Raw genomic sequence first — 13182 nt, 5'->3', positions numbered from 1 at the left:
TGTTTGTGTCCCTCCCAAATTTATATTTCAAAATCCTAGCCCCAATGTAATGGTGTTAGAAGGTGAGGCCTTTGAGAGGTGATTAGGTCATGAGGATGGAACCCTCATGAATGGGATTAGTGCCCTTATAAAAGAGGTCACTTGCCCCTTCTGCCATATGAAGACTCAGCCTCAAGAACTGAGAAATAAATGTTTTTTTGTTTAGCACTCCCACCCCCACTCTTGGAGTCAATAGATAAATAAAATTCTCAATAGAGAATTTCAGGAAAAAATAGAACAGATCAGAGCAGTTGGGGATGGCATCACAGAAGTGGAACTTAATTCATCAAACATTCACTTAGCAGATTCCATAAATTATATCTTCCAAGGATTCAAATGTATAAAGGACTTAACTCAGGTCCTGATTCTGACATCCTGATGCTTGGTTTTGGCTGGTGCCTAACTGAACATGGCAGGAATGTAGAGAGTGATGAGTGTCATAATAACAGACAATGATAAGTGAGACCCTTTCAGTCACAGAACTTTAGATCTGGAAGGATCCTTAGAAACATCCTAACCCAGTCTCCTTCTTTTATAGATAAGAAAACTGAGTTTGTCACTTGTCCATCTTATGCTGTTAGGTTTGAAACTGAGCTGGGATTCAGATCCTAATATAGACCCTGAAGGATAGGCAAATTCCAGTAGAGGGAACAGTAAGGACCCAGGTAGGGTGGATGTTCAGTCAGTAGACACTAGTCAGTTATATTAGCACCTTGCCTCATCCTTTTGTCTGTTCTGATTGATGGGTGTCCCTGCTGATTCATTAACTATTCTGCATGTCACGCCTGGGCAAAGGTGCATCTCATTTCCCACTCAGCTGAATCAGTGTTAACAGAAGGGGAGAGAGTTTTTAATAATGAAGTACTAGGACGCAATTAATCTCTTAGCACTGCAATAATGCTTGATATAGCACAGCTCTCTCTAAAGGTATCACAAATGGAGAATAAATGTACAAAAGAGTTCTATATGTTAAGAATGGGGAAAGGGCATGGCTAAAGAACAAGCTGAGTCCAACACCATAATTCCATTTATAAATTTCAAGCATTATGTTAGGTGTAGTACTCACAGGTGGTAAAATTAAAAAGGACAAAGCAGGTTTGCTTTTGGTGTTTTTTTGTTTGTTTGTTTTTTGTTTTTATGGTAATAAGTTTTTACTCTAGGGAGAGGAAATTGGGAAGATATAGAGACTCACAGGGGGCTTCTGGGGCATGGTAATTTTCTATTTCTTCAATACTGGTGTTCATTTTATAATTAGTCATTACACTACACATCTGTTTTATGCACTTTTCCATATGGTATATTTAACAACAAAAAATAAGAACTAAAGCAGACTGAAGTTTAGTTTCTTTTTTGGAGGCTGGGAAAGTAATACAGACAGATCATCAGGTTCAATGAGCAGTTGCTTAAAGACAGAACAAAGGAGCCTGGAAACAAAGATGCTAAAAAATGGCATCACAATTAGAACATGGAGCTTAGCCATCAACATCCCTGTGTGGAGAATTGCCCTTTGCGTCCTCTCACTCCCACACAGAGGGGTGGTCATCACAGGCATTCTTGCTTAACAACATTGCATTTCTAACGCTCCTGGGAGATACGGCCAACCAGATTTCTAGGAAAAACATACAATAGGATTTTGATAGTAAATGGGCTGAGAAAGTTTAAAAAAACAAGAATGAATCATTGATTTTTGGGGGAAGGTATTGTCTCATTTTTCCAGTGTACTATTCAGTGGCATTATGCACATTCACAATGTTGGGCAACCATCACCACTATCTATTTGCAGAAGAATCATCGATTTTTAAACAGTAAAATATGGGCACAGGATCTCAAGTCTGATACCCTTTATGGACAAATGGAGGAAGCAGAGAAGTTTTGTCTGTGTGCATGGGGAGTGAGATAGCAGTGAGTGGGTGGCATGTTTTCTTAAGAGGAGAGCTACAGCAAGTGTCCCCTGCTGCACAGTGGTTTGCACACTGCCTAGCCCGGCAAGGATGCCACGCGATCAGCATGTGCAGCTCTTATGCAGCAGTACTAGTGGCACCGTGCGCTTGCCATGCTGGTTCTAAAGACAGGCTGCCTGAAGCAGGACCATGTGAAGGAACTGCTGTGCCTCATGATGATTCTAGCCTTTCCCAGAGCTGCAATTCTTTGGGTTTTGGTTTGATTCTCCAAAACTACTCTCTTGCTGCATGATCTGCAAAATTAGTATAATTTTGGCACTGGAAGGGACCCTAAAGACAACGTATTCAGACCCTCTCACTGTCTAATAGCAGAATCAAGAATGGTTCAGAAGCCTGAGCAGGGTGATGCTCTGAGGGAACTGGGCACTGCAAAATCCTACAGCTGCTGCACTTGTTTTAAAATTAAAGTGACTAAATTCTTAAACTATTTTTCTTTTGCTTTATTTTGAATAGCCAGACCCTCCCAGGAGTAATAAAAGCACAGCTAGAAATCTCTCATCTGGTGGACTTTCCTTCCCTCTAATTTTACCACATGTGGACCCTAAAATTATCATAAGGAAAAGGACAGAACACAGTAACTCACAATATAACATGATCTAACCCAGATGCTGACAACAGGCTGACTTCTAAGCACAGGCTGTGAACTTGTTTCAGAAGTGGGGAAATGTTGGGATCCTAGAACAGCAGTCATGGCCCTCAGCAAGATGTCCCTGTAGAGCTTGTAAGCAAGGCCATTGCCCATACACAAAGCACAAATATTTATGCTCTTTGTTCATGCTCTGCGTCTTCCCTCCTCTTCCTTTCCTTCCGTAGCCCATGTTCCCACATTTGTATTATTTCCTCCTAAGTTCCCAGAAGCATCTCGCTTTGCCCTTGGATTTTCAGGACCTCCCATTAGAACATCCTGGCGAGGGCTGGGTTCCTAAAAAAGCCTATGACTCATAGGACTATTTTCCTGAATTTCTTTCCATTATCAAAATCTCTTACTATCTCTCTCAATCTAAAGTGTCCTGTACTGACTTCCCAAGGTAATTTTATCATCTAATCAGGGTTTATGAAAGAAGGACCAAATTATGACTTTAGAGGGCTCCCAGGTACTTTTACTTTTGTAGCCCCTTCCTCCACAAAGAAATATAAAAAATTACATTGTACAACTGCGTTGGAAGAAAAATAAATATAATCCAGACTGGGCTCATTATTATTTTTCCCCTATAATTTTAAGAAAAGCAAAAATGAAACACTGTAGGCCCTAGGCATTGTACCTGTTGTGCCTTGTGCATAACTGGCCCTGCCTGGTAGTATGGCCCAAAGACTCACTGGGTTACATTAGTATATCAGACTGTGTTATCACTAGGATGCTTTTGGTTGTAAATAATGGGATAAAACTCAAACAGGCCTAAACAATAAAGGGAACTTACAGGGTCACAGAGCTGGTTAAGTTCAGAGATTGACATGGCTTGGAGTCAGGTATCTGCCCTCTTGAAACTTCCATTCTTCGGGTAAAGACTGAAGAGACAGACCATGTTATAGACCTTGCTTTTTACCTGCCCATCGGCCACTGCCCTCCTTGCCTACCTTCCTATCAGAGCTCACCTTCATGATGAAGGAAACTGAAAAAGCCAACTAAGCTTTTTCAGTTTCCCTGGAGGCTATAGTTTAGATATATAACCAAATTCTGGCCATTGCAACTTCAGTGAAAGTATGTGTCCAGGTTCCCTCCCCCTTAGATGTGCAAGAAGTTCCAACTCTTCTGTCCTACTTTGGGATATGCATAAGCTTCTGCAGTTGTCTTGATTTCATGAAAGACCACGTGGACCATACATTGAAGGTGGCAGAAGACCGGATTTCATGGGTTTTTGATGACATTGTTGCACTACCTAACCAGCCCTGAAACTGTCTCTGAACACTTTCATTAAGTGAGATAACAAACTTTTAGCTGGGTATTCTATTACTTGCAGCTTCCTATAGATAATGAGAAAAAAAAATGAATCCCAAATTTTCAGATATTGATAAATGCTGTTAGGACAATAAATATGATGGAGGGACTACTTCAAATTGGATAATTATAGAAAGACTCTCTAAAGTGACATTTGAGCTTGATGGAGCCAGCTATACAGAAGGATCTGGGAGGCAGGGTGCTTTAGATAGAGCAAACAGTAACTCTAAAAGTCCCAAGTGTCAATTATTAGAATGAATTTGAAGAATAGAAAGAAGTGCCTTGACTGGAGTACAGTGAGTAAGGGGAAGGAGTGGAATGTGAAAGCAGACAAGATACAAGTCATTTTGTATTTTATTTTATTTTATTTTATTTTATTTTATTTTATTTTATTTTATTTTATTTTATTTTATTTTTCTGAGTGAACCAAAGACTTTATTTTTTAAAAGCAGGTAACACCAAAGGACTATGTCGTATCCATATTCATTGCAAAAATAATTACTGGGACTTTCAAAATATCAAAAGAATAAGCTGGATCACTGATTACAACTATAATATTCGGCCAATATACACGTTTTGTGTGTGTGTGTGTGTGTGTGTGTGTGTGTTCCAGGTCTAGGCTTCCTTTCCATGTATTATTATTCATATGCATTCCCTGTGTCTATTTATCATCAAAATGGGGACACTCGAAACTCGAGCCCAGTTTTATCTTGATTTCAAAGCTGATGCAGCAGCTAACCGAGAACTCTGGTTTGCTGATTGAGTCCTAGAAGTCATGTCTTCTGATGTCATACAATGAATTGTATCTCTGAAAAATAAAATCAGAATTCAAACTCCTTTGAAACAGGTAAGTCCCCAAGCTCTCCAGCACCATGGTACCTGGATTGCTCACACTGTGCTTTCCTCTGTTTCTCTTAACACACCACTGGGAACCCCAAAGTGGTCCCACTTGGAAGAGTTCCATTATAAAGGTTTTTGTAGAACCGCACTAAACTCATGTAGAGGCCATGGATAAAAACCATCCATTGTTTTTTCTGTTAAGAACCAAAAAAAAAAAAAAAAAAAAAAAGAGTGCCTTCCTTGGGAAGCAGGAAAGTAGTAACAATCCTACAGTTAAGAAAAATGGTTCTATAAATCCCTCCTTCCAAAATTATGTTCAAAGGTGTTTAAGACCCAAAGGAGGTCATAAAAACAGTGAATATAAATGACTCCCCTACTAGAGAAAAAGCCCTTCATGCAAAGTGGCTGAGGGTCTGCTGCGGAGAACTGAGGAAAGGCAGATCCACGGTCAAGACCCGGCTCTACCTGTTTCTAGCACGAATTTACGATCTCAAGGGTGTAAATGTGGTGGGTGTGAATTGTTCCTCCTTGTGCTGAAAAAAGGAATGAAGAAATCAAAGTGAATTTGTGTGCTAATGAAAAGGCTCTGAGAGGCAAGCCCTTCATTTCTAAGGCAAGAGTTTTGTCATCGGAAGTGGGAACAGATGCACATGGTGGCAGGCACTGAAGGTGGAGTCAGCTGTCTGCAGGCCAGGACAGTCTCAAAACTAAGGCAAGCACAGCTTTTCGGTTTGAGACCATCCCCAGGAAGGCCCACGGAGGCCAGTAAATGAAGCTGGTCCATGGCAAACCACCCGAAGATATTCAGACAGGGGTGACAGTCACAGTTAAGGTGGGGTGCCTTGGGGTCATGGCAGGTGGGAACCAGCACTCAAGGTGAACGTCTTTGCATGTCCTGCGCACGACTCCAAGCAGCAATCTCTGGGGTTTTTGGAGGTGTGTTACTTTTTGCGATATATTTTCCCCCCAAAAGAAGACACGAGGGTGGAGCCCCTGGAGATAAGGCCACCAAGGTGGAACCCCACCAGGGCGGGTTGGGTGAGGATCACAGAGCACTCTGGGCAGCACGCGGCTCCCTCCAGGTCTGGCCAAGTCCTACAAACACTTGTAGGTGCCCAGGAGAGCTTTGCAGTTGGGACAGGAGAGGTCCACGTCCTGCAGGGCATCCACACAGAAGGGGATGAAGCAGCAGCCCGCGATGCACCCCAGCAGGCACAGGCTCCCACAAGAGAGCCAGGTGAGGGCGCCGGCATCATAGGACAGCTGGGTCTCTATCATCTTGTTGCAGGAAGGACAGCACATCTGGATCAGACGGTCAAAAAGGAAGATGGGCTGCTGTACGTAGACGGTCTGCATGGCAATAGCATTGGCACTGGGGACGGGCACTGGCTGGGTGTAGTAGGCTGGCGGATTCATGCCCTTGCCATCCAGGCCCGTCACCAACCCCGGGGTCGACCCTGGCGCGGGACCAGGAGGCATAGGGAAATAACTATTGACCGCCACCATCTCTTCATAGGAAGGGGTGCAGATGGCACCGAGGAAGGCCCAACGGCTACCTGCTAGGATCCTGGAACATTTTACCGCCGCCCTCGCCACCAGTCCAGCCGGGCTCATTTTGCTTTTTTAAGGAATGCCTTGGCACAATGGTATAAATTTGGTTCTGGGAAATTGGGAGGAGGGGATATTTTAAGGATACCAAATGGCAAAATCTCATTTTGTAAGCAGCTGCTTAGTGTGCATATTAAATATGGTGGCGATATCTGCCCACCTCCTTCATAAGTATCATCCTCCAGTTCTTAAGCTCCTCCTTTTCAGAGAACTGTACTCCTCTCCCATATGGCGACCATAGAAGCAGCTGTATTTTATGAGGATTCATCTCCCTGACTATAGTTTTTGAACCAGGGATGTGTATCTAGTCTAAAAAGGCTTTTTCCCTGGGGACTTTGGAATTGGGGCCAGGAGATCAAGTTAATGCCTTGCACGTGGTTAAAGATATAAGATTTAAAGATTGAATGATGTAGTCGTATCTTGATCATATGGGGGGAAAAAAAAGTTGTCCGTCCAGAGAGGAGGACTAAGGGAAAGACAATCCTAATGGAATCCAAGTCCCTGGTTCTTGTAGGTTCCTAAAGCCTAGCCCCATCTATCCCTTTTTCAGTTTGGTGGTTGCACTTCTGTATCATCATTTATTTCAGGTACCCTTTTAGGGGAAAGGGAAGATATCAATATTGAAAACAAGGATGAGATGTTAAAATAACAAATCTTAAAATACAGAATTAGCTGAGTAAAGCCAAGGTGGGGACTGGTAATGATTCAGAGATCCCGAGCAGAATGCCAATGTTTCTGGTATGTAGTAGCAAAGCAGTTGATTATCTATTGTCTCTTGAGGATGATAAGCCTAGAAAGATTTCAGTAGTGGGGTGCCTGGCTGGCTCAGTGAGTGGAGCATGCAGCTCTCCATCTTGGGGTTGTGAGTTTGAGCCCCATTTTGGGTGTAGAGATTACTTAAAAATATAATCTTAAAAAAGAATTTCAGTAGAACTCAGTATATCCACCATTTACTTTATTTTTAAAATGATTTTACTTATTTATTTGTCGGAGAGAGGGAGCGCACAAGCAGGGGGAGCAGCAGACCGAGGGAGAAGTAGGCTCCTTGCTGAGCAAGAAGCCTGGTGTGGGACTCAATCCCAGGACCCGAGGATCATGATCTGAGCTGAAGGCAGACGCTTAACTGACTGAGCCACCCAGATGTTTCAACACTTTTTTCTTGTTATGATTCATAAAGTAACCCAGAACCTGTGAGCAGTATGGCATACTGCATATTGCACTACAGTGGGAACAGCTATGCAGGTGAAACTAGGAATCATGTGAAAATTTAACAATTTGGCAAACCATCATAGCAGATGCCCAATTAGAACAGAAGAGCCTGGTCTTCTACCTAGAAGAGATGATTGGTTTTGCCCCCGCAAAAGAGCATAAATTCACTTATTAATAAACTAAACATATGGTGTCTATATCTATGAAGAATTAAAATTAAATTGAATATGCCAAGATGGAAAAAATATTTACCGGTGATATTTTTAACTACAGTCCAGGCAGTTACACTTACACTATTTGTACTGATAAGATCTTACTTACAAAGTATTAGCAAAGGCATATTAGCAATAATCATTAAAAAACAATATTTCTAAGCATAAAAACCATAATAATACCTAAGAATAAATTTAAGATATATGAAGCATAACTTAAAACTATGCAACTTTACTGAGCATCATAAAAATACTTGAATAAATGGAGAAATAGCATGTGCTTTTAGATTCTTCAATATTAAAAGATGCTAATTCTTTCCAACAAGTTTTTTTTAAATTTTTATTTATTTATGATAGTCACAGTGAGAGAGAGAGAGAGGCAGAGACATAGGCAGAGGGAGAAGCAGGCTCCATGCACTGAGAGCCCGACGTGGGATTCCATCCTGGGTCTCCAAGATCGCGCCCTGGGCCAAAGGCAGGCGCCAAACCGCTGCACCACCCAGGGATCCCCCAACTAGTTTTATAAACACTGAAATTTCAAACAAAACACCAAAGATTTTTTTTGATAAAATTTTTGTTGAAAAATTACATACATACATACATACATACATACAAAAAGTACATGGAACTACACATCTCAACAAATTTGTAATTATTTTTAAACGGGTTTAAGTTCAAAGTTTATCTGAAGTAAAAATGGAGCAAAATATCCTATAAAATTTCAATTTAAAAAATAAAAATAAAATCTGAAAAAATCTAGAATAATATATTGCTTAAAATTTAGGATTTGTAAACATGCCATTAAAAATTGAAATCACAAAAAAAAAAAAAAAAGAAAGAAAGAAAGAAAAAGAAAAAAAAAATTGAAATCACAGGGGATCCCTGGGTGACTCAGCAGTTTGGTGCCTGCCTTCAGCCAGGGTGTGATCCTGGAGTCCTGGGATCAAGTCCCTCATCGGGCTCCCTGCAGGGAGCCTGCTTCTCTCTCTGCCTGTGTCTCTACTTCTCTCTCTTTCTCTGTGTCTCTCATGAATAAATAAATAAAATCTTAAAAAAATTGACAATAAAAAAGATTAATAGATTTGTCTACATATGTTTAATACTTCTCTGTGGTGAGTACCATAAAGTTAAAAGGCAAATGACAAATTAGGAAACAGTGTTTGCTATTTTCATTATGTCCCAGGCAGTGTCTTTGATAAGAACGAGGTGTGCTGTATTCTAATGAGTGCATGTGCAGATCCTGAAGTCAGATTGCTTGGATTTGAATATGAAACAGCCCACTTACCAGCTGTCTTAGGTTGGGTTCCCCAGAAGCCGTGACTGAGAGGAAGATTTTTTATACAAGTGACTTATTGATGATATTCTCTTCAGTGAAATCTGGAGGAATCCAGGAAGCAAGCTAAGTCAGGGGGATAATCTAAGCAAAGACAAGAGTTCAAATGAAGCTTCACTTAGCCTGACCTCACTGGAAGATCTGGAGCCAACATGGTACCATGAAGTCCTTGAAGCAAGCAGGCTGGGCCTTTGTATCTCCTAAAGCCTAGCCCCATCTATCCCTTTTTCAGTTTGGTTATTGCACTTCTGTATCATAGTTTATTTTAGGTACCCTTTTAGGGAAAAGGGAAGATATCAATAATTGGAAATTGCATCAGTCAGTCATTGTGTGCAGGCCATCCAAGCATCTGGGTCAGGCTGAGGACAATTTTCCAGAGAAGGGTGCAACTCTGAGTTGTTAGCCACCAACCATCATGGCAGCTAGATGATGGATGGATGCACTAGGTGGACAACGGGATTGGGGGATAGCACTAGCACCATCTTCTAAAACAACTAAGTCATCCTGATTAAGCTACTTAACTCTTTGAAGCTTCCATTTCCTCATTTATAATGGAAACATAGCGATGCCATTGGGTGGTAGGAGATATGGTAAGGAATAGTATATGTCAGGAAATAGTCTAACAAAAACACTCAAATATTAGCATTTAGAGAGTTTTACAAGTCCAAACATTCACTAATAGCAAGATGGGAAAATTACAAAGACTGGTAATGCATATGTGAAGAAATAGAATTATCCAAAATATGGGAATATTTTCTATTTAACTAGAATTATAGAAATGCAAACTTAAAGTGAATTACTGTTTATTTCTTATCAAAGATAATACTCAGTGTTGGCAAGGTATCTATGTGCGTATAGAGCAATCTCTTAAATTCCTATTAAGAGTATAAAATGATCGATTGTTTTCTGGAGGGCATATTGGAAATCTATTTGAAGCTTTTAAATCATGTATACCTTCTAAAATGTGCATTCCCATTTCCAAGAATTTATTTGCAGAAAATCTGGCATGGAAATTGGCAAATACTTAAAAATACAAAGAAGTTCATACGTAGTGTTATTTGAGTATTGGAAAATTGGCATAAGCTGATAAATCAGAAAGGAATAATAATGACAAAGCAGTTACTATAAAGAATAATGGTATAAAAATATATTTTTAAGAACAATTGGAGGTAATATACACCAGTGGTGATTATCTTTGTGAGACAAGTTATTTTTACCTTATTTGTGCTTATTTGTAGCTTTCTGATCTTTCTACAGTGAACAAGTGACACAACAATAACCCATAAGCTTCAGGCTTCTCAGTAGGAGCTCAAGCCTGTAGGTATAAAATTTGAGGATGGCCTTTAGCCACAATTTAGTTATTTTTGATTTCATACTATTTCTGCCAAACATACATTTGTAAGCAAATGCTTGGAACATATTTAAAGAAAGAATGAAGACCAAACAGTTTCAAGAAAACATATTTCTTAAATACACAGACACACATCACTATGAACAATGAGTGTGCATCTCTACCCAGGGAAGAGAAAGAGAACCTTTTGTATAAGAAGTGATTGGTGAGGGAACAATCTTAGGCTGTTGCTTTGAAACTTGATTTACACTCATTCGAGGAACTGTTTCTTCAGTGTACTCATTTTATTCTCTCTTTAGGCTCATTGCACATTGGGGCAAGATAGCAAACTGTATTGATCAGAATCACAATAGAAAACAGATGGCACAAACGGGGTAAGTGAAGAGAGGAGAGCAAAGGGACAGTTTACAAAGATGTGGGCAAGGCTGAGGAAAGGTACAACATCAGGGCCAGCTAGCAATACCAGAGAGAGGCTGAAAGAATGAGAAGGAGGAATTGTTATTTGAACCTCAGAGCTCAGGTGAGAGATGCAGGGACTCAACAAAAGTCACGACACCAATCATGTCGGGCAGCTGTCCCCCAAATGTTGGCTCAGCATTTCAGGCAGCTTCAATGTCAGGGCACCTCCATACCAACACAAGTGTCCACAATCCTCATAGCAGGGGAAGAGAGGACGTAGAGAAACCCACAGCAGCTCTTCAATGCAGCTAATTAGAGGTGATGGGTCACTTCAATTCACATCTCATTGGCCAAAGCAAGTCATGTGGGCCTGCCTAACTATAAGGGGCTGGGGAAGAATCCTTATATGCACCCAGAAGGAAAGGAGAACTGGAAACACTGGTGAAAAACACAGCTGGCGAGGGACCCATATTCTTTTATATTATGCAGGATTCCTTTGTCTGAGAAACAAACTCTTACCCAACCTTGGGACATACTCTATGCTGTGCCGTGTCACAGTAGCCACCAGCCACATTGAGCACTTGAATGTGATTTGAGGTATGCTGTCCCTGTAAAATATACCTCAGAGTTCAAAGACTTAGCACAAAAAGAATACAAGATAGCCTATTAATGATTTTTATTATTGATTATATGTGGAACACTAATATTCTTTTAAATATTGGGTTAAATAAAAATACATTATGATTTATTCATTTTATCTATTTTTCTTTCTTAAATGTGGTTTCTAGAAAATTTTGTATGCGGCTTGTGTTTGTGGCTTGCATTATAGTGCTATTGAACGGTGCTGCTCTAGAGAGTTCTCTTGGTTCCCAAGAGGGTTTCTAATAGAAAGAGATAAAGAATTACCAATCTCTGCTAGGATCCTCTATAGGATGAATCATTATTTTAATTGCTCCTGTAGCTAATTAGCTACACAAGTGTGAAGGTTTTCTTCTTTATTTTAGCATCTAATTTAAATTCCTTTATAAAGATTCAGCAGTTTTTTTTTCTCTCTCTCCTCCATAAAAGCAAAGCACAGGTGGTTCATAGAGACCATTATCCCGTGGAGAGATTTTTTTATAAAACGTGTTTAAATGTCACTCAGTTCCATTAAAACAAAGGAGCCATTCAGCAAAGGTGTTGCTTCTTAGTTTTTTACTTTCTTGTGGAAACTAATTTTGAGACTTTGACTATATTTTTATGAGGAAAGAGGGTACAGAGAAAGCCATTAATTTTACCTTTTCCTACATATGAAGAGTTAAAGTTGTAAGAAGTCCTCGAATTCACCTGGAAATATGGTCTAACAGTAACTATCCTATGGCCTGTGCAGAGAAAAGCCTCCTTTGCTCCTTCAGCTCCCTCCTTCTCCTAGTCCCAGCTCTTTGCCCTGGAGGCTGACCTGCTGGTCTGCACGGAGAGGTCTGGAATGGAGAGTTCTCATAGAGACCAGGAGGGAGGGGATCAGGGTCACAGTATCTATTCACCTGCTAGGTAGCTGAGGGCTGTATATTTAGAGTTGAGTCAGGAAAAGGGCATCACTCTAAAAGGAAGAATTTAATACAGAAATTAGAGTATTGACTGAGTACCACTGCTTTTCTTCATGACTTCTGATTCTAGTGTTTGCTCACTTTGCTCCTCCTTGTGGGTCTAGGAGTGGTGACAACTTTGCTGCTCTTACCCTCAGGCGACTGTCCTATCCCTTGTGATTCTCTAGTACTCCCTTGAGTACTGTGCCGTCCGCATTTGATTGTAACCCTCGTAGTGGGCCTGCTGGCATCTTGTAGGAGGGCTGCATCAAGACAAGAGGTTGTTGAGTGTCCTGGTCAATAATGAAGGACAGAGGAGCAACATTTTGAAGGTATTTCCTCAAGTCTAGGAACATAAAACAGCTCTTCATGTATTTCTGCCTGGTATTTACAATGTCTTAGAACAAGGAACTCTGTAATATGCCTGAGGTAAGAAAGAAAGTTATCAAGATGCATTTTGTATGTTGCAGTTTTCTCTCTGGCAAAGAAATGTCAATATTTGAATTGCACATTAAGCTCTACACTCATCAATTCTTGGTCTTCTAAGAATATACTTGTACTTCTTTTAGATGGGAGGTTGAAATACTTCCTATGTTTCCCCACCTGTACAATGAGGGGTGTGTTTAGACTAGAGTATCTTAAATATCTCTGTGCACTGACATTCTGTAAGTTTATGATATTTTAGTCAAATTTGTAAAATATAGTTTTTTGGCCTTTTGCTCAGGAGAG

General features: G+C 40.4%; 1 protein-coding gene across 1 annotated transcript; it reads right to left on the bottom strand.

Moving 5' to 3' along the window:
- Positions 1-5802: 5802 nt before the first annotated feature.
- LOC119871594 (lipopolysaccharide-induced tumor necrosis factor-alpha factor homolog) lies at positions 5803-6350 on the bottom strand (the record flags this gene model as incomplete). The annotated part of the gene is given in 2 exon segments (XM_038535464.1): positions 5803-6299; positions 6302-6350. Coding segments are annotated over 2 exon segments (477 nt in total), but the record flags the coding sequence as incomplete, so codon positions are not given.
- Positions 6351-13182: the final 6832 nt, after the last annotated feature.

Source organism: Canis lupus, chromosome 4, assembly GCF_011100685.1.
Source record: "Canis lupus familiaris isolate Mischka breed German Shepherd chromosome 4, alternate assembly UU_Cfam_GSD_1.0, whole genome shotgun sequence".
Classification (NCBI taxonomy): domain Eukaryota; kingdom Metazoa; phylum Chordata; class Mammalia; order Carnivora; family Canidae; genus Canis; species Canis lupus.
This window is presented reverse-complemented; position numbering and strand designations above follow the sequence as displayed.